General features: G+C 48.7%; 8 protein-coding genes across 8 annotated transcripts; 1 reads left to right on the top strand and 7 right to left on the bottom strand.

The window, feature by feature from the left end:
• Positions 1–209: 209 nt before the first annotated feature.
• EV420DRAFT_570366 (uncharacterized protein) lies at positions 210–4,758 on the bottom strand. Its single transcript, XM_060482623.1, has 4 exons — positions 2,505–4,758; positions 2,397–2,449; positions 2,258–2,344; positions 210–2,202 (listed from the first exon to the last, which is right to left on the bottom strand). Exons 1-4 carry the CDS (start codon positions 4,628–4,630, stop codon positions 380–382), a joined length of 4,089 nt encoding a protein of 1,362 aa, XP_060328953.1. The 5' UTR covers positions 4,631–4,758; the 3' UTR covers positions 210–379.
• A 1,550-nt stretch (positions 4,759–6,308) lies between these two features.
• Positions 6,309–8,507, bottom strand: EV420DRAFT_570245 (mitochondrial carrier domain-containing protein). The gene is made up of 10 exons (XM_060482622.1): positions 8,179–8,507; positions 8,060–8,126; positions 7,877–8,011; positions 7,788–7,824; positions 7,656–7,737; positions 7,043–7,447; positions 6,811–6,987; positions 6,716–6,762; positions 6,431–6,664; positions 6,309–6,380 (listed from the first exon to the last, which is right to left on the bottom strand). Exons 1-9 carry the CDS (start codon positions 8,273–8,275, stop codon positions 6,638–6,640), a joined length of 1,074 nt encoding a protein of 357 aa, XP_060328952.1. The 5' UTR covers positions 8,276–8,507; the 3' UTR covers positions 6,309–6,380; positions 6,431–6,637.
• Positions 8,508–9,159: 652 nt separating this feature from the next.
• EV420DRAFT_1272379 (uncharacterized protein) lies at positions 9,160–10,285 on the bottom strand (the record flags this gene model as incomplete). The annotated part of the gene is made up of 4 exons (XM_060467692.1): positions 9,160–9,504; positions 9,560–9,602; positions 9,660–9,808; positions 9,863–10,285. 4 exons carry the CDS (start codon positions 10,283–10,285, stop codon positions 9,160–9,162), a joined length of 960 nt encoding a protein of 319 aa, XP_060328951.1.
• A 1,150-nt stretch (positions 10,286–11,435) lies between these two features.
• Positions 11,436–12,741, top strand: EV420DRAFT_1481298 (uncharacterized protein; the record flags this gene model as incomplete). The annotated part of the gene is made up of 4 exons (XM_060469758.1): positions 11,436–11,438; positions 11,529–11,551; positions 11,672–11,752; positions 11,805–12,741. The coding sequence occupies 4 exons, from the start codon at positions 11,436–11,438 to the stop codon at positions 12,739–12,741; spliced, it is 1,044 nt and encodes a 347-aa protein (XP_060328950.1).
• A 702-nt stretch (positions 12,742–13,443) lies between these two features.
• EV420DRAFT_1272547 (kinase-like protein) lies at positions 13,444–14,798 on the bottom strand (the record flags this gene model as incomplete). Its single annotated transcript, XM_060467703.1, has 3 exons — positions 13,444–13,797; positions 13,848–14,255; positions 14,307–14,798. The coding sequence occupies 3 exons, from the start codon at positions 14,796–14,798 to the stop codon at positions 13,444–13,446; spliced, it is 1,254 nt and encodes a 417-aa protein (XP_060328949.1).
• A 479-nt stretch (positions 14,799–15,277) lies between these two features.
• EV420DRAFT_1553625 (uncharacterized protein) lies at positions 15,278–16,895 on the bottom strand. Its single transcript, XM_060473569.1, has 5 exons — positions 16,212–16,895; positions 15,977–16,159; positions 15,832–15,920; positions 15,534–15,777; positions 15,278–15,459 (listed from the first exon to the last, which is right to left on the bottom strand). Exons 1-5 carry the CDS (start codon positions 16,539–16,541, stop codon positions 15,370–15,372), a joined length of 936 nt encoding a protein of 311 aa, XP_060328948.1. The 5' UTR covers positions 16,542–16,895; the 3' UTR covers positions 15,278–15,369.
• On the bottom strand, positions 16,854–17,663 carry EV420DRAFT_1553622 (uncharacterized protein). The gene is made up of 4 exons (XM_060473568.1): positions 17,577–17,663; positions 17,390–17,527; positions 17,239–17,338; positions 16,854–17,186 (listed from the first exon to the last, which is right to left on the bottom strand). The coding sequence occupies exons 1-3, from the start codon at positions 17,619–17,621 to the stop codon at positions 17,240–17,242; spliced, it is 282 nt and encodes a 93-aa protein (XP_060328947.1). The 5' UTR covers positions 17,622–17,663; the 3' UTR covers positions 16,854–17,186; position 17,239.
• On the bottom strand, positions 17,664–18,970 carry EV420DRAFT_1553620 (NAD(P)-binding protein). The gene is made up of 6 exons (XM_060473567.1): positions 18,873–18,970; positions 18,768–18,820; positions 18,369–18,719; positions 18,244–18,316; positions 17,908–18,178; positions 17,664–17,856 (listed from the first exon to the last, which is right to left on the bottom strand). The coding sequence occupies exons 1-6, from the start codon at positions 18,905–18,907 to the stop codon at positions 17,788–17,790; spliced, it is 852 nt and encodes a 283-aa protein (XP_060328946.1). The 5' UTR covers positions 18,908–18,970; the 3' UTR covers positions 17,664–17,787.
• Between the last annotated feature and the right edge of the window lie 352 nt (positions 18,971–19,322).

Below are 19,322 nucleotides of genomic sequence, written 5' to 3'. Positions count from 1 at the left end.
CCCATAAAATTGACGTCATCGACAAATAGACTAAGTACATTATTTATTTAACTAACTCCCAAAATTGAAGATTGATTGTGATAAGAAACGTACAAAATGCAAGGTATGATGGCAAGCGAGTGAACTAGGATGCAAAATATAAGACGAATCCTGGTCCGTTGCCGATGGTATAGTAAGTAATATATAGAGTATGCGCCACAGTCACAAAGCATATACTAGGCGTGTGGAGTAGCAGGTGTCGTCGAAAGCAGGGATGAATAAAGAACAGGCAGAAGCCATGCGCGGGGTTTTGAACTTCACGTTATGAATCTACTATCGTAGACTTCACAAATATGGAAAACGAAACATGATGGAGTGCAGCACACCCACCCGTTGCCGTCTAATGCGGTGAAGGCGTGGTTACAGTCCAACCACCGTCAGCATCAGCTGCCATGAGGACACTCTGTGTCCAATCCTCCTTATCTTCATCATCTAGTAGTCCTAGATGATTGGAAGATGCGTTCGATAAAAAGGAAGTCTTGGACGCAGACCGGTTTCTTAGTGTGGGGTTTGGCCGAAGATGTGACAAGTGTTGGTCTGATGACGATAACGGTAGGGTGGCGCTCGACAACGAACGGTAATGATCAGCGATGGGGGTTATGCCGGGACGGACCGTGAGTGGCGAGGTTTCATCCAGTACATCAGTGCTAGTATCCTCTTCGCATGAGCTGCTGCCAGGCGAGTCTGAACGTTCCGGTGATCCGATGGAAGGTGACTCCTCCAGTCCAAGATCGCGTCGGAGTGCTGAGCTTTCAATGGGAGTATCAAGAATATGGGGAAGCATCTGTGTGCTGGATTGTGGTGCAGTAACGGCAGAGGTTGGCGTGGAAATAGACGAATCAGATACAGGTGATGGATGCTGTAGATACGGAGAGGAAATGTAGGGTCTCCCTATAGAAGAAGTTGATAGCGGAGACGGAGATGCAGGACGCTTAGAGAAAAGGAGATTTAATGAAGGCCTCTTCATCCCATGTCGCCGAGGCGAATCGGAGAGGGAAGTGGTAGGGGAAGAGGTAAGGCTAGGCAGAGAAAGCAGAGGCACTGATCTTCGAGGTGAAAGTGGACTTGAAGGCTCGCTCCCACCAGAACTGGGAAATTGAATGGGACCGCTGATGCGACGATTGATGACAGACAACGGAGACTTTGGTAGACCCAAGTCCGAACAATCTGCAATGACGGGAGCCATGATCTCTTCCTCCTTAGCGTAAGGATCGGTCCGAACGGGAAGATCAGTTAATGATTGCTGGGCAGACGAAGTTGATGGGGTAGCCAATGATTCTGCAGACGAAGACAAGGGCGGAGGAGACAGGCTGATATGTGATGGCGAATGACTCTCGTTAGAGGTCGACCCATACGATATTATGGACCTAGAATCGGATGATGCACCCGTAGAGCGTGGAGAAACAGGTCTCAGGCGAGACGAGTATTCCGATCCACTAAAGAGACCTGCTGAGATATGCTGCCTCGGCCCCATTGGCCTCAATCTGGAAACGGTGGGGGTTTTACCATCGGTGGAAGAACGAGGACTCTCCACAACCTGGTCAAACTTGTCTGGAGAAGGTGGGGGTGATGTCTTCATCTCCGAACCATCGTGTGCATCAGAATACTCTTCATCTGAATCCTCCTCGTCGAGTTCAAGTGCAGTAGTGCTGTTTGCGGAATCAGACGCACTAATGTCCAGGATAACGCTCTCACGCTTGATATCAATGACAGGCGACTCCAGAAGGGGCCCTTCCCACAGGTCCTCCGCTTCGCAAAGAACTTTAAGCAGCGGAGGATTCATGCTCAGACTGGGGCAAAACACGAGAAGCAAATTACTGATAGGCATTTTGGTTGATTTGCTCTCTCGGGCCGTCGCCTTGATGAGTTCGATGACAATACGGATTAGATCTTTGTTCTCGTAAGGAAGCTTCGATAGCAACGACTTGAGGGTATTTGTGACTGAACGGGACGGCGGTCGCATGCCACTGAAGCTTGGCATTGCAAGAGTAGACAGCGAGGGTGCTTTACGCAATGTAAGCCCATTTCGAGGACCCGACGGGAGCGTTGGACCACCTTTCCCGCCTAAACGTCCGGTGAATTCTTGAACATTCGGATCACATTCTTGACTTATAGCGGCTTCGAATTGCGGAAGCAACGAGTGGGTCAGAATTGGTTCAGGCACTGCGGTAGGAATTATTATGAGGACTGGAAGAATATATGTGCGAAGCACACGCACGTTCACGCAAAAACGCTTTGAAAACGGATGCGACAGCATGAGGATCCAGTTCCGCAGGTGAACACTGTGTCATATCGAAATCGGCCCCTGGTTTGGATGGTGATCAGAAGTTGAGCTTAGGGTGGCAGGTGGCACGAACCTGTATCAAACTCTGCACGCAGCTTCGCGATATGCAATGCTCGCCCGGGAACACTAGTACATAAGAACCAAGTGAGTGTAAGCTTGTAGCAAATTCCAAATCGCCTACCGAAACAGACCCTCCTCTTGTATTCCCCATAGTAATAGATGTTGCGCGCACCGTACTACGACTGCAGGTACCATTCGGCCCTCGAGTGGTTCTAGATGGTCCTTATCAACGTCTCCTGAGCGCACATCACCTTTCACCGATTCCAAGTCCGCGGCACTGAACGATACACCAACACCAACGGCTGTGTCCCTCGTCGCAGCTCGCAAATCTCTCCCGAAAACGACGCCACCGACAGCCCCCGTGCCTCCACTTTTCGTACGCATAGGTCCACGAACCTTCTGGCCAAGAAACGGACCAGTCGGCGTGAAAGCGTCAGAATCTGATGAAGAGGAGATTGTTGTTGACGAATTGATACTCCATGAACCAGAAGGTGCGTCAGGTGTTCTCCGATTTTTCTTTCCGTAGCGGTTGGACATAACCCCAGATTGATTTGACGCAATGCGTGCCAAATTATGATCGGAATACGACGATGGACCGACGCTTGATGAAGACGAAGAGTAGCCAGAATTACTCGAACCCGAAGACAAGCCTCCCCAAGCACGATTAATCTTTTCCACAGCACGCTTCGCTAGACCAAAACCACCGGTCATACTGATGGTAGGTTGCCGTGACGATGGAGGCGGCGGCGGCGTAGGCGGATTACGAGGGAAGGAGGTAGGAGGAGTGGGTAAGCTGCGCTGTGATGGATTAGGGTTTGTCGTGGCTGTCCAAGCAGCCAGCCGCCCACGAATGTGGTTTCCGGTTGATTGCAGGCCGGGGCTTGACGGAGAAATGATACCGTTTGCTGCGGCTCTAGTAAGCGTGGGCGTCTCGAGCGATGCAGAAGGCGATAATCGCGGATGGACGTCCTCGACTGATCGTGGCGGATGCTTCGACTCAGATAGTGTTGCTCCAGCAGAAGCCGCTGATGGTGGAATGTATATCTTGGCAAAGCTCGATCCCAGATTTAATGACATCGAACGACGATTGTGTACTCTGATAGAGGAGGTCGGAGAGGTTTGGGGCTGAACCGGCGGCAGGTCTTCCACAACGGTCTCGCAGGATAAGTCTTCCTCCGGAGTAGCGAAATCGGTGTCGGTAATGAGGGCGCTCAGTCTCTTGCTGACTGGAGGAACGATGGTATAAATGGACTGAAGGGATTCGGCGACTGACACAGGGCGTGGCGTCCGGTTGCCTACAGTCGTGCCAGGACGAATGGTATGGTGGCTCATAGTAGAGTCACTTTTCCGCCACGTCTCCTTCAGATCTCCCTTGTCGCTATTCTTCTCCTTCTCAGCATCATTCTTCTCAGCAGCCTCCAATTCCCTTTGTTGAGCTTCTAGCCGTTCCCGTTCCCGTTCTCTCTGTTCTTCCCCTATACGCATAAAATTAACCGCCGATGATATACCCGGGCTGACAGTGATTATGGAGCCTCTCTGATCCACATTCCGACCGGGCGGGGGTGACACCAGTTTCAAGCCTTGCATTCCAGGCGGCTTTGGGGGAGGAGGAGGAGGAACAGGGGATAATTGCGTAACGGGGGGCGGTGTCCGTGAATTCTTCCTACCGCCATTAAAAACATGAGTTGCAAGCTGCAAGGACAGCTTGGCTGGCCTGTATCCAGGAGTTGGTGGTGCAGTGGCGTCAACGGGAGTTACTGGCGTTCTTGAGGTAGACGATACAGGAGTAGTGACATCGGAGTCCGTGTAGTAATCCCTCTCCTTTCCCTTATGACTGCCGTAAAAAAGTTTGGAGGTATCCTCGGACTTGTTCTTGCGTCTCGCGCCAAACGCGCGCTTTAAGCGACTCCCTGTCGCGGCTGCAGCAGCGATACCCTTCGAGGCGAGCTGAGAAGAAGAATTTGACTGGGACGGAGAAGGAGACCGGCTGATATTCTGTCCCATGAAAACGGCCAGAGAGGATGAGCGGGGACGAGGAGATGCAAAGGCCAGGTTGCGGACATGAGGATGTTTTGGTGCAAGAGCCGAGTGATCCGAAGAATGAATGTCTGACTGGCTGGAGTCCTGGGGCAGCATGTCTGAGGCTGCGGATGAAGAAAAAGAAGACGAGAGAGAGGTAGATGGAGACGAAAGGGGAGAAGTGACAGGCCAGCCTGAACGCGCAGGCCGATTGGCCTCGACAGACATGATATAAGCGCAGCTGGATAAAGACGAGCTGGTGCGCTTGCCGTTAGATTAGGGTATTCTGCAGAAAAAGAGAAAAGGCGTCAATAACGCAAATGCGAGGGCCACAATTTAAATAAATAAAAGGCAGTGATAAGATCCTCTCTCTTTCGCTATGCCCTGGTAACGACGAATTGCCTGGCGACGGTGATAATGTACTCACAGTATGTATTCATGCACGCTGCTGTCGACGACGATGAGCAGAGGGGGTTGGAGATGGCATGTGGGTAGGGCCCGTGGTGGAAGGAACAAAACTCACGCGCCGGATGACGGCGTTACGGTCCAGTATCTTGCCCCTTTTTGGCAGTCTTCCATTGGGCAGCCCATATGTTACCCTAGTCCTAACTCTGCTCTCAGCTTCTGATAGGACTGATAGATCTGATACAACAATTAACGTCTTCTGCTCCACAAGATACACTACCATAGCCAGCTTCCGAACGAGCGATGTTCTCAAATAAAACCGTCAACCCTCTGTAGTATTGAACAATTTTAAATGAATATGTACGCAATAATGAACGCGATCAACGAGCGAAGAACCGGGCCAGAAGCATCAAGGTGCCACCGAGAAGAGCTTCATCTGCATCATCACACGGTGTCAGTTCATCATTCACGATGTATTTAGAGCAATCATCTCCAAATCATATGTGAAAAACGAGGTTGCGATGCTGGGCCCCTTCACTTCACCATCATTAGACATGATCCATGAGTAACTTATATAAAGACCGACCATCGTCTCCCGTACAACCTCGACCCTTGAACTCTCTCCAATGATAAGGGACGCGTGATGAATGCATGAGCTGTCATGAAGCAGCCCTGGAAATAAGTGCGATTTGCTCAAGTCAACGGCATCGCGCGACGCAATACGTCAAACAGGTATTTACGTTGATATGTGGAGTGTGTTCTATTATTGTGACCAGTTCAATTGCTCGCAGCGAATATCCGGGAACAACATGAGCGACCGCCAAGTGTTAGAGCGAAGATGCACAACTTCGTTGCAAGCGGATCCGAATGAACGGCATCGAAAACGAGCCGAGATGAATTGGCATGCTTACCGGAGAGGCCACCTAAGTAGTGTAGATCGGCGTGGTAGGACACTGGCAGGTGAGGCAAGGTCGTATGTGAAGGGAAACGCCTTCCAACTTCAGACAGATGTCAGTCCCGGATACACGAGTATCATCGGTTGCTGACAGTTTCGATCTCATGACATGAAGTTGCAGACTACCAACAAGACTACTTTGAACAGATGTAAAATCTCGGAGATGGCGATGGGGCTTTTACCACTAGGGCGCAGTAAAAAAGACTGCGCGGTAACAGCTTCAGGATTCATGCAGCAATGTGGAGATCGCGTGAGAACGTGTCTGTAGTTGTGCCGAGAAAGTAGGAGACGAGCGAGAGGACGGAAGAGGAGAGCGACCCTACTGGCCTTGATAAGTATGAAACTGTATTTGCTACTGAATTCGATAGAAATGGAACTGATGCGCAACGATGCTTACAAAAAGGTACGGAGGTCAGCGATGCAAATGCTAGATACGGCAGTGATGCTAACCAGGGACTTCGCACTAATGTTCCAGCCGGTGGCCTAGCAACTGAGATCACAAGATGATGAGGACCAGATCTAAACCGCGCCGGTCATCGATATCATATTGCTCCGTTTTCGGTACCCGTTGTCCGGCCCATGCTCTCAGTTCATCATACGGAACCAGACCATCAGCAGCTCAGGATGATTCACAATGATTATCGCTTCTATAGAAGACTTGGACTCACTTGCAGCTTCTTGACTTAGATATCTCACCCAAGGATCCGCCCTCGACAATCCCTCTATTCATGTTCCCGTATAGCAATCTTCTGAGATAATAATCGGTCGACCTCCTGTACAGTATGAACGATATCCAACTTGGTCTGTGGCCGATGGTGAATGCAATCGACAAGCGAGGTGATGCCAAATTATGGTGCCACCAAGAAATGGACGCTTTACGGGCCCACCAAGAAGTCCTTCACCTAGAGGTCGTGTCAGATTAACGGCTATGCTACAAGAGAGAGAAAACCGACCAATTCGTATGTGAAGAACGACGTTGCGATGCTAGGAGCTACCTTCACTGTTATGGGCCATTAGATATGTTACGAAATGGTATCATACAACTCACGAAGATTTGGCCAAAGACCACGGTACAGCCCTCGAACACCCTCTGTCCTAATGATCCCAGTAAGCGCATCGAAGGCACCTGAGTACGCTATCCCCAGTCCTGATGACCTCATTCCGGTTACCTGCATCTTACGACGCAGCACGTCAAACGGGTATGTCAATGTCTGTGATATCGATCCTGTGAATATAATATCAGTCTACTGCGAGATTCATGACTACAGGTCCTGACTTACCGGCTAATGCACCGCACGCCAACTTCCTCGAAACACTGCTCTTCCCTGGAGGGGTAATGATACCTCGGAAGAATTCGTACGCCGCAAAGTTGATCCCTACGTATGGAGCGACACCTACTGCCGTCGCAATTAATCCCCTGTAGAGCCCTCGAATGCCGCCCTCCTCCCGGACTATCTTCAAAGTCATGCCCCAGATTGTCAACTCTGATGCTGTATAATTAGAACCGCTCGCAGACGTGTGGTAAGCGGTCGAGAGTGCGTGTTTCAATGGCGAAGTCGATCCGGTCGAAGTTGATATAGTCGAAGACGCCAAAGAGGTATTGGATTTAGACTGCAGAGAAACAGGTATTGACGCTGTAGCAATTGATAGGCGTGCGCGAACCAGGTCTAAGGGGTATGTCGAACCTACGAAGCATCGATTAGCAAGGTCTACACGCCCATCTGATATCATCCGACCGCCCGTCATGTAGGCATGACTTAAAAAACAAATATATAAGGTGACATGTGTTCATCCCCTCATTGCTCTTGGCTAATAGAACGGTCGGGAGAAGCAAGATCTTTGGGGATCTCACTTTTCGACCGAAAGCGCGCAACAAAAATTATTTACACTCACATACAGATGTAATACCTGCCAAAGCGCCAGCTGCCAGTCGCTTGGGGGTATCTAGTTCTCTGGACCCATGACTGGTGAACAGCTACAGAATGACGTCAAGACCCTGGACACGCAACGTTTGCTTCTACTCACCTTCTTCAACTGTTCATAAGTCGTAAACTGTACGGCACTGAGGAAAGTATAAGCAAAGGCGGAGAGAAGGAAAGGCAAGTCGGACTCACCTGTATGGCACTATTCTCAAGCAGTTGATGCCATTGCCCCTCATGTATCCTCTAAATCCCTCCTCCTGCCACATGCGAACAAGGCTCCTCCACACGCCTTTGTACTGTTGCTCTGACGACCTCGGTTGCACTTGCCTAAATCAAATATCAAGATAATGCCTGTAGCGAAACCGCGAGACATACTGAATAATCTTCAGCCTCTCCAGAGGACTCACGACTGTCCTTGAGGCTGCACCAGCACAACCCCCCGCTAAAACGCTCGTTACAGGAGACACTACAAGTCAAGATAGAAAGATACCCACCGATAAAATAGGATGTTACTTCTGGCGTAAAGAATGTTAGCTTCGGCACCTTTACGGGCTGTATGGCTTCTGTAGTTTGAGTCGCGTCGCGCGTCATGATGAAAATAATGTCTACGAGTGTAAAGGCATGAAACAGAGAGGAGGAGAGAAACCGTCAGCGTGACGAGGCACTACTGCGGGGTAAAGGGTGAGGAGAGGAAAGCGTACTGGTCCGAAAAAGGGGGTAGCTCTATTTTGTGGTCTGACGTAATCCACCACTTAGGTCGCGCTCCCATTGGCAGGAGCAGATATCCTCCGATGTCTAATAAATTCGGTGTTAATGCGCTGCCCGTTTGTTTCTCTCAAGTATATGCGTGATACATAGATTAATCACTTGGTCCTACATTAGTACATTTTGAACTACACCCCAAATCACTTGCTGCAATGCCTAGAATCCATCGAGAGCAGGCTGGAAGTAATACAATCCTAAGTGGGCGGCCCACCCACTACTAACTTAAAATAGGAATTATGCTTCTTTCCATCTCGGACAACGCGCAATACTGTTATCTACGCGTGGTTTTGCGGATGCCCGTTGGATGTGTCTGTGTTACAAGGTTAATGGCCTATTCGTATCTTAGTCTGATGACCTCGGTTGTCAGATACAATCTCTGCTTCGGCGCAAGGAATACAGGACGTACGAAATAATTTGAGCGACCATTTACGGGGGTGAACGTCGGAGGCATCGCAACGTATAAATTTTCCGAAGTATGGTACCTAACAGCACCATTCGAGTGGAACGACAGGAATGGTTCAATGTTCGAGCTAGGAGGTGAGAATGGTGTAGCAGGCTTGTTGATTCTAGAACAACTAGAGCGCGCTCGTCGATTTCTCAGAAAAACATACAGCGCAGTACACAACAAGGCAATTGTGACTGATACAGAGACGGCGATTCCAATGATGGCACCTGTAGGCATGCTGCAAAGTAGATCCAGAAAACTTTCTCTAACAAAGCATGATTTGTTCACCCGTGTGATGTTGTTGAAATCCTAGGTCAAAATTCAGCAAACGTATACATAGGAGCTTACAGCCAACCCACGAAGATTGCGCGGAAGACGTAGTATAGACATTGGCAAAATCGACAGCAAGCTCTTGGGCATCGTCCGAAGGCTGCATCGTCACTTTCAGTGCATGTTGCCCAGATCCCAGTCCGTCGGCGTGATAGAGCAGAACCTGGGGTACAAAATTCGCCCTAATAGCCGTGGAGGTTACCAATGGACCGTCGTCTAATTGGGCTGAAAATGCTGCGTAATTTGGACCAACGGGTCCATATAACGAAACCCCCTCCCCCTGTGCGCGTAGTGTTAGAAAGAGGGAAAGTTCGAACAATTGACTGCTCTCTCACAGAAAAATTGTACGTCATAAATGATCCATATTTGACAGACGAGCTACCCATGAAGCCTATTAGTTGTTATTATAAGGAATATTCAGACACCACGACTTACTGTCCAGTGCTTCCAAAGTAGAAATCCGAATGCTCAGGATTGGAGGACCAAGCTAACGATGGCGTATACGTGAACGAAGGATCTGTATCTTGCACGGTGTTAACTGTCAGGCTTTCATTTAGTCCCCCGATACTAGTCTGCCATGTAATCTTCGTCGGGTGTTAACACAGTGATTAAGGTGGGCGGAACAAAGAGAAACTCACAAAGTCAATATCGAGGTACTCTTCCACGCCCTGATTCGTCAATATCAATTCATGCGAGCCTTGATCCAGTGTGATTGAGGAAAACAGCAGGGTTTGGAATATTCCCGTGCTATCATAGCCGCTCTCGGCTGGAAATGACGTTCCATCGAGGGTAACTTGGTATGAACCATGATTGCTACGCTTAGCACCATATATGCTCACGCCAGTCCCGTTAAACCAGAAGGTGGCAGATGCGCCGGTGACGTTTGTTACCATCATCGAATTATCAGAATATCTATTCGCAACTGTGAGAGATAATTTAGCAGATTGTCGAGATAAAACTCGCCTATCCAAGTAACTGTCACGGCTATTTCCTGCTCTCCAGTTTTCATCGTAGGAAACCAATGGTGAATAGTCTTGAATCGTCACGGCGAATGATGGCATTGTAAAATTTTGGGCGGTGATTACCCAAAATAAACACCACAACGTCAAGGACAGTTCTACGCAGCAGATAAGGGTGTTAGGATAACGAGGTGCGAGAGGAATGTAAGCATTGTGGAAATTGATATATGAGAGCCTCCCGTTGCAAATAGATAGCAAGGGAATGATCATCAGTGCGCTGAGCGCTCCAATGATTTTTGTCGCATCGACACCATCTCGAGCGAGCACTGGATGGTGGGATGTGTGACACTTCAAATAGCTGTGTTGTTTCTTTGAAGTTGCCAACCTGAGAGTCCAGGGTAGGATCTGTGTTCAAGGACACTGTGTCTATCCAACCAAGAGGCCCCCAGTCGAGTGAGTATGTGACGTCGGACAATGGGACAGCATGGTTGGAAAAAGACTGGTGTAGTATCCAGTAGGCTGAATGAGAGATTGAAATTGGATGTCCCTCGAAGACCTTGTAGCTGATTGTCTCTGGTTGTCCACGACCAATCTGTGATGCGATTATTGATGGTTGAAGAGAAACATCGAGTCTACGGTCCGCGCAGTCCGGCGTGCTCTCACGATCCTTCTAACCGTGACTTTGATGACGGGTTCTGTACTTCTAAGTTACTCCTCTGGTTTATTCGTCTCACTCGCCATTCTCTCGGATGTCATGGGATATGATTGTCGGACTGATATCATACCAACAACTTCGTCACGCTTCCTTACGAGTTCCCACTGCTGGTGTTAATCTTCAGGCGACTACTGTCAAAAGAAGCCGATCACCACAGGCAAAATAGTAGTACAATACTGGCTTATCTCTAGGTTCTTCCATCAAGTTATGTGTGTCCTATGATGCTGAGATTCGACCCTTTTTCTAGATTCTCAGAACAAGCTGACGCAGAGCGACGTGCAAGCCCCTCTGTCGCGAGGCCATATGATTCTACTACCAGTAGATGAACGGCTGATTAATTTTGAGATGGTTACCAGCGAATGCCACTTTCTCGACTATATCGTCTTTGCCATAGGCTAAGCCTATTTATAGGTCTTTCTTCACCCATTTTAATGGCGCAAGAGGGAAGGCTGATATCAACTCCCTGTTGAAGCTTAAGTATATTTCCTTTGTTGGAACCGTCAAGTTGAAATACAGAACCCTGGTGCACTAAAGACAATGGTAAGCCACCAATCAAGGATATTTTGTGCCTTCTTCCTTGATTGTCTTCGCATACTTAATGTGATATTCTCATCTTTTGTTCTCAATTAGCCAGTGAAAGTGACCACTGCAGGGTGTGTGATGTCGTGTTGACCCGAACACTTCACCACTTAAAAGCACTTATCCAGTTGGCCGCCCTTTCATTTTTGTCGTTCTCACCCCCGGACTTTCAGCTCTAATTTTCACGGTTAAAGGTCTTACTCTGCTTCCTTGCTCCTCTCCACTCAATTCTTCCGACCACCTGCCATGGATCGCTTCCGTCGCATTTTCAAAACGTACGTCTTCTACTTTTTTTTGCCACCTTTAAGTGGACCGGCGAGTTTCTAGGTCCTTTTCGTCTGCGGCGAAGCGAAAGGTTTCCTCCCCCAACGTCAAGTCCGCGACGAAGGGGAATTTGAAGCACACCAAATCCATGCCTATCCGTAGTTCCCTCGAATATCCTCCGAATGATTATTCGACTTCTCATGCTCCTCCCAAAAATTCTCTCAAGTCTGCAAAAATCTATACCCCACGATTCACGACCCGCAACAAGCCAGCGGCCTCCCAACCAGTACCCAGGGACGTAAACGCGGACCTTCAGGAGGAAGAGGATTATGGCAACGTCCTGGACATGCACTCTGGGGTGACACTCGATCAATTCCCAATGCCTCCGAATACTATTCCCCCACCCCACCTTCCGAATATCCAGGCCTTTCATGAACGGTGTGCTCGTCAAGGATATAAGACTATACATGGGAACGCGTCTACGCCAACGGTCTATCATCACGGCTCGACCCGCCAGAAGCTCACCTCCCCTTCTACCACAGACGTCAACACGGCGTCGCATCGAGGACGCTCGCGTCATTCCAAGCCGCTCCCTTTTTCTCCGGCTGACTGGCAAAATAACTTAAATTCGCCATCAACGACCTCCTTGCACTCCAACAACCAGACCCACTCATCTCGCCACCGCCAAGGGTCTACCACGCCCCACCGTTCTCGTTCGCGTGCAGCACCTAGTAGCCGCCAGAGAGTGCAAGAGCACAGCCAGTACATGACTGAACAAGGAATGGCTTCCTATCCTGGTGTCGAAACTGTTGCTGCTGTCCGTCGAGGCCACGGTGTATTCCAATATGGGGAATCAGATCATCGCAAATCTCACCGAGTGGAGGTCCTCTTCAGTCCCGGCGACGAACCGGTTCCAGTCCGTGTTTCTCAGATCCGACGGGAGGTCGACGACTACCTCGTATCTCAAAATCTCGCGCGTGATTACGGGGCGCCTTTCTAAGGTGCCTTGTATTTGAATGCTGCCACAAAGACGCTTCTTAGCTTTGTCACGTTCTTTCGAAGTGTATTCTGTCTGTCTCTCAAATGCTTGTTATTCGTTATCATCGTTGACGATGTTGTACTGTCTCTCCTTACTTCGTACCCAATGTGCTTTCCTCATCTCTCATCTATCAGCTTCTGTTGTTACATCTGTCTGTATCTCTTGTCTGTATCTCTTAGCCTTATGCTTTTGCGGGTAAAGGAAGAAACAATATAGTGTATTTTGTCCATGACCGAACGAGGTTGAGAACGGTCTTTATCAGTTTGTGCATAAGTGCCCCGTCTATAACTTTTAATTAGACGCATCTTCCATCAGGCAATCCAGATTGCATGCTCTGTGGAGGAAAAAAGGCACTCCGTAGAACAGGCCTTTGCTCTAGCCGTTTCTCTACCTTTCCTCCCCAACTGTGAGGATTCTGCGAACAACGATAATTGCTAAACGGTAAAGCCATGAGAATTATTCTTGTGCGAAACGCTGTTAATATAACGTGAACATGAATGAACAAATCGAAGGAACAATACATGTGTAACAAAGTGACATCTATGCAAATACAATGAATGCAATGAATCTATCCGTGGTATAGTATTAGGCGAAGAGATAGGTTTGTATAAGATCAACATGCAATGCGTGATATAAAGACAACAATCGAGTGCAAAAACATTCTCATTGGTTTAACCATCGGTGCGCCTTCACCTCCTGTATCGTCGCACGAGTCTTCGGATTCGGGTCCAAACACTTTCGTAGTAGGTCCCAGACTAATCGAGACAATTTGGGATATTCGTCCAGGACAATTCGACCTTTGATCGCCTCCTTCACTGTAGGGAACGGTGACATACCACGAAGCAGATACGACAGAAGTACGCCAAGGGTCCACACTTCCGCCGGCGCAGCCTGATATGGTTTCTTCAGAAGTATCTCGGCGGCAGCGTATGCGGTTGTCCCATAGAAGAACTTGTAGTACGGCCGGGGCTTTGTCGGATCGACGGCGATCGCACTCCCGAAGTCAATGAGTTTTACCTAGGATATTTTGAGCGGAATAGAAGATAGAAAACACTAGAATGACTTACACGAAGATCCTTGTCAATAGCGATGTTCTCATCTTTAATATCGCGGTGGGATATGCCATGACTATCAAGATAGTGCACGGCATCAACCACTTGGGCGAAGATGTAGCGTGCTTGCTCCTCAGATAAGCGTTTGTGCTCTGACTGCTCGATGCATTCGAAGAGGTCATGTGAAGGTCGTCGACTGTACTGAGGGTGAAGAGTGGGTTGGGAGCTCTTTTTCCACATCTTCAAAGGGTCGGGTAGGTATGACGTTAATTGGTGATAAGGAGAGGCTGGCACTGTTTCGGATTTAAAAGAGTCGGCAGAAGCAGAAGGTGTAAGAGCCGGAGGAGTAAGTGGAGGAGTGGAAGAGGTCGCGCGTTTCGTTCGTGTCGCTTTTGGCCAAGGAGAACCATGAAGTTCTTGTACCTGCGGGTGTAAACATTAGCGACGAAAGATTGAGGTCAATGGCTGACGCACCAGATAGAAATATAAAGGATCTTGGAATAGGTCCAGACCCTTTACAATATTGTCGTGATCCATATAGTCCAACAGGAAGACCTCGGTAGGTAGCCGACCGTACCTATCGTCCTGCACCCACGCGTAATCCGGCACCTTTTCCTTTATGATGAACTTGACGGCGACTTCGTATCCTTCCCAACGATGCCTAGCCGTCATGACGAAACCATATCCTCCTGAACCTAGCTCGTCCTCCAACTGGAACGTCCTGACAAAGTCCACGTCTAGTTGGTGATCCGATGGAAAATGTGAAGAGTAGCGGCTCGCTTCCAGACTGAAAGGAATGTGATGGTGTGAATGCTTGGGCGAGGATAAAAGGCATTCATGGTAGGGGGGAGAAGGCAATGAAGAGTCGATAACCGTCCTTGACGAGCCAAAGCTGAGCGACAGTTCCTTGGGAGAGAGGGGTAACCGAGAGATATTCAAGGGCGACGAGGGAGAATGAGGGTACATGTTGAGAGAATCGTCTAGAGTCTTGTCGGGGCTGCGATTCATAGAATCAATAGGACGCTCGCGTCGTATTTCGTGGTCCTCAAGCTGGGGAGGATTGAAGTTGAAGAGATGGTCAGGCTCGCTAAGAAAAGGCGTTTGTACGGTATCGCTCTCTGAGGGCGACAAGTATCCAGGACTTGAGGGCGACAGGGCCGAATAGGCGAGCTCTGGTATTTGAGTCGAGGAACACATATTGGAGGACCAAAGCGAGAGACGATTATATACGGCTGTCGAAGCGTTGAACCGGCCAAAGCAAAGAATCGACAATTAGCGACATGCGCGTGCCCGCCGTAAAGCCAAGATTCAATTTGTCGTACAAGGGCAAAGAAAGAGAAAACAAGCCTCGCTGCGACCTGGCACCTGAAAGGAAGAACACAAGGTTGTCGTTCCGCCGAGAAACACAATTGTGGTCAATCACGTGCACATGCCTCGATACAAGAGGGAACAATTGTCGATTCGTTTTTGAGTATACAGTTCGCGTGATAATATAATAGTACAATCTCATAGTAACGAAACTCCGTCCTCGGTCCTATCATATGACTGGCTTCCTAGTGACGAGTATAAATCCTACCTTGGGGGATGCTTTAGCGGGTGTCGGGATGAGAAGGACGTGGTATGGCGCCTGGAACAAGAAGTGACATGATGAGCCAACGAAGAAGAAGAATACCATAGAATATATTGTCAATACGTACGCACCCCTATATAATCCAAAAACTTGTTAACGTTCTCTGCCTTGGACGACGTACCAGCCGGTGAAACCGGAGAAGCCTTGTCCAATTCATAATCTTTTACAAGTTGCTTAACATCCTTCGCCGACATTGCGAGACAAGCGTCGATATTGTTAGGGAATAAAGGCGAAGGCGACGTGCTCCCGTTCGAAGGTATCAGTGGTCGTAGTTTTTCCTTGCGAGTCAATGTCGCGTTTATTCGTCGTGCGTCCCTGGTGAACAGACAACTATAAAAATGAAATTTCCTTCCTTCAAATCGGACTCACGAGTTGTGGAGATGGGTCTTGATCTCCATCATTTGACGTGTGTGCTCGTTCGTTTGTTTGCGGAGATCTTGAGGAATCTGTTTCTCCAGCTAGACAAATTGACGACATGAGGATAGACACAGAGCAACGGCATGTGCAAACATACCTCTTGCCGAACTTTGTTCTCAATCTTTCGCGCCACAGATGCCCGGATCTCATCAGTCACGTACTGTCTGAGGCGACTTTCGAGGCGTTCCTTCACTCGGGTATCAAGCTCCTTTCGCACGGAGGTCAACTCCGCGTCATGCTCGATTATCTGTTTCTCCAAATTGGACTTCAACATTGCAATCTATCGAAGGAGTCAGAGATCGACACCCAAAATCCGCTTATCAGTAACTCACTTCCTCACCGGCTTTGATGACGGGTCCAAGGGTAGCTGCCCTTTCTGTATGAGTCTCTATGCTCTCGTACATACCCTTCATCTGCTGGTTCATCTCCTTCAGCTTACGCATGAGGAGAGCGACAGCCTCGATATCAGGTAGGATGGCCGGTTTCTGCTTTCCTATCGCAGACAACGGATCAGCCCCACCTGGGAGGGCAGTGGCTGAGGCGAGAACGGAGAAGCTTGAGGCGGTGGGGGTGGTTGAGGACTGGGCATTGCTAGATGTCGTACTATTTGGTGTGAGAGGTATGTCGACGAGCGGCCGACTAGGTTTCTCTTTAGCTGCCATGTTTGCGATAATATGTGCTACGGTGGAGGAAAGATGGCGGGAAAGAGAAACCGGAGAGAGAAGATTCGAGCGATACGATCTCTTTATAGGAATTGCCACGCAGAAATAAAGTTTTGTCACAGCCGAGAGGTGCTTCGCTGTACAGCGGTGACTTCTCGATGGGGTAGCCTCAATGTGACTCCAAGGCTCAAATATATGCAGAGATTCCGGACGGATCTCTGAGAGATACACGAGGCCAAGGCGTGGATGACGGCAGACAGTGCCGAATGCAACGTTGAGCACCTAGTATAGATTTTGTATCAACTGGGGGCCTGGACTTGAAGTAAGCGCTGAGAATCTGAAAGATACGTGGTGCCATTTACGTCGGTTGAACGGATTAGAAGCTTTTGGCGCCTACTTAACATCTCGGGACATTGGGTGGAGACCAGCATGTATTACCAAAAAAGATGAATCAAGCTCTCAATAGTTCTTTATTGTAAGCGTAAAAGTAAACAAGGAGTTTAGAGCTACCTGATTCATGACACATACGAAGATACTCGGTTCGTCACGATTTGTAAAGAACGTTCCCGGTCGACACCAGCTGCTGGGCAGCAAGGGTGCTCTATAAAAGAGCGGCTGGCATCGCGGTTGGTGCCGGTGGATATTCTGGAGCTCAGTCAAAGGGTGTCAGAATAAAAAGGACGAGAAACGGGCGCACCTCAAAGTGTAATCAGTGCTTTCAAAGCAGCAACGACGTTCCCCTGGTGTTGAACCAAGACTTTCTCCGCCTGTGCTCGTGTCAATTCGAATTCATTGACCTGTAGCGCCAGGTCAGTGTATAGCGCAATCTATGAGACCCAGCGACGCACAATGATATCTATATCGTCCTTTTTTATCGCCGCAACAGATGCGTCTTTGACTGGTTTGACAGGGCCTTTCTCCAGAATGCCCCCAGGTCGAAACGCCTCGTCCATTTTGCCCTTCGAGTACGAGAAACCGTCGACATACTGTTGGTTGCGTGAGAGACATCTCGCTGGAAGAATAATCAGGACAGACGTTCATGATGACTTCGGGCTCAGGGCGTCCATTTGTGCGAGACATGGCGGTGATTGGCAAGGTCGATTCTGGCCGGTGTTACAAAAATGTTCCGAATCTATGTTAACTCTGTTACTTATGTTGCTACACTCTGCTCGAGGCGTGCCTACATATATACATATTCAATTCCTATGATCTACTTGCATACAAACTCAGGGCCTTTGAACTAAAATCAAGCAAGTCGCCTCTTCCACAATGCAGCCATTTTATCGATACCAAACCGCTTTGAAAGTATAAAGTCCTGTCACACAGTTCAGCGTACATGGCCCCTACAATGATAAAAATAACTTACCCAGATTCCCTTGGGGAAAAACGTCGAGAGCAACCAGACCCTAGTTGCCATTGTCCCTTTCCAGACCCACTTCGGTGGGCAGGGCTTGATAAGCTCATTGACGACCTTACGTGCGTAGACATCATTTGGCATGCCAGTCTTCTGTGAATTTCCTTGGCGGTCGTGGAAGTCCGAGCTAATTGGAAGGTAGATTGAGTCCGGGGGAAGGTCTCGCTTGTTGACTGTAAGTCGACTAAGCACACCACCCGTGATGGCTACAACAACCTTGACACTGCAATATTGAATATTCTAATGGTCAAAAAAGAGTTATCGGATGTTCGCATACGTGTAACTTACTCGAACGGACTAAGTTCTATACGAAGTGTGTCACTATACGAGTGCAAGGCTGCCTTGGACGCATTGTACGACGCTGGAAATGCACCTCAATTAGTAATTGGAATGAAGAAAGGCATCTGACTCACACCCGAAGGTATAGGGCACTATACCGGTGATGGATCCTATATTAACAATCGTCCCCTTCGCCTGGATCAATAGACTGGAAAATGCTTGGACCATGCGCATCACTGAGAAGAGATTGGTCTCGAATGTCTTTTGCACGATAGTAAAATCTAAATCAAGAGCAGGCATCGTGCACGCAAAGCCAGCATTATTCACGAGAATGTCGAGAGATCCACCAGTACGCTCAGAAATGTCCGCTTTTACGTCCCGGATATCGGAGGGCGACGTTACGTCCAAGGCAAAGACCTCGATATTAAGTTCAGCGAGGTCGACGAGATGATCCTTGGAACGTGCAGTGGCAAAGACACGATATCCTGATGCGTGATGAAATTTCTGACTGCAAACCATATTTGATCACACACCATTGGAATGGAATTCCCTCGCCAGGGAGTTCCCTATACCACCGGGTCTACATCTGAGAAAAATAGAGGATAAACGTGATCAATGCTCACAGTAATACGGCTTACCCGGTTATCAGGACGGTTTTGCGGTTATCAGTCATGTCGGTGACTTGTTATCAGGCATTGGGCTTGAATTGTCAAGTTTATTAGTAAGAACAGATGCTTTTCTCTGCGTATTTTTTTTTTACCTCGTGCCATATTCATCGGATGGCTCTTGACTTGGGCTTAGCCAATTTGACGTGGACCGCCATTGCCCGGGCCTCCTGCGGTTTCACTATATGACTGCGACCTTTGGGTGACGTCTCCCACTGCGCCTTCAACATGTAGAGCCAAAACTCGAACTGTCTCGTTACTTGGCTTTGCTCCAGCTTAATCTTCGCTTGATTTACCAACCTATACAATGTCTGTACGACGTGGATGCATATCATGGCCGAAATACTTCATTCGATATTTGTCTACAGAGTCTGCTCATACTAGTGCCTCTTAAATCTGAGCACTTGCTCAATTCTTTCACAT

The sequence above is a fragment of the Desarmillaria tabescens genome (assembly GCF_030435595.1).
Source record: "Desarmillaria tabescens strain CCBAS 213 chromosome Unknown EV420scaffold_25, whole genome shotgun sequence".
NCBI lineage: Eukaryota > Fungi > Basidiomycota > Agaricomycetes > Agaricales > Physalacriaceae > Desarmillaria > Desarmillaria tabescens.
Note: the sequence above shows the minus strand (reverse complement) of the source record. Positions and strands in the feature narration are given on the sequence as shown.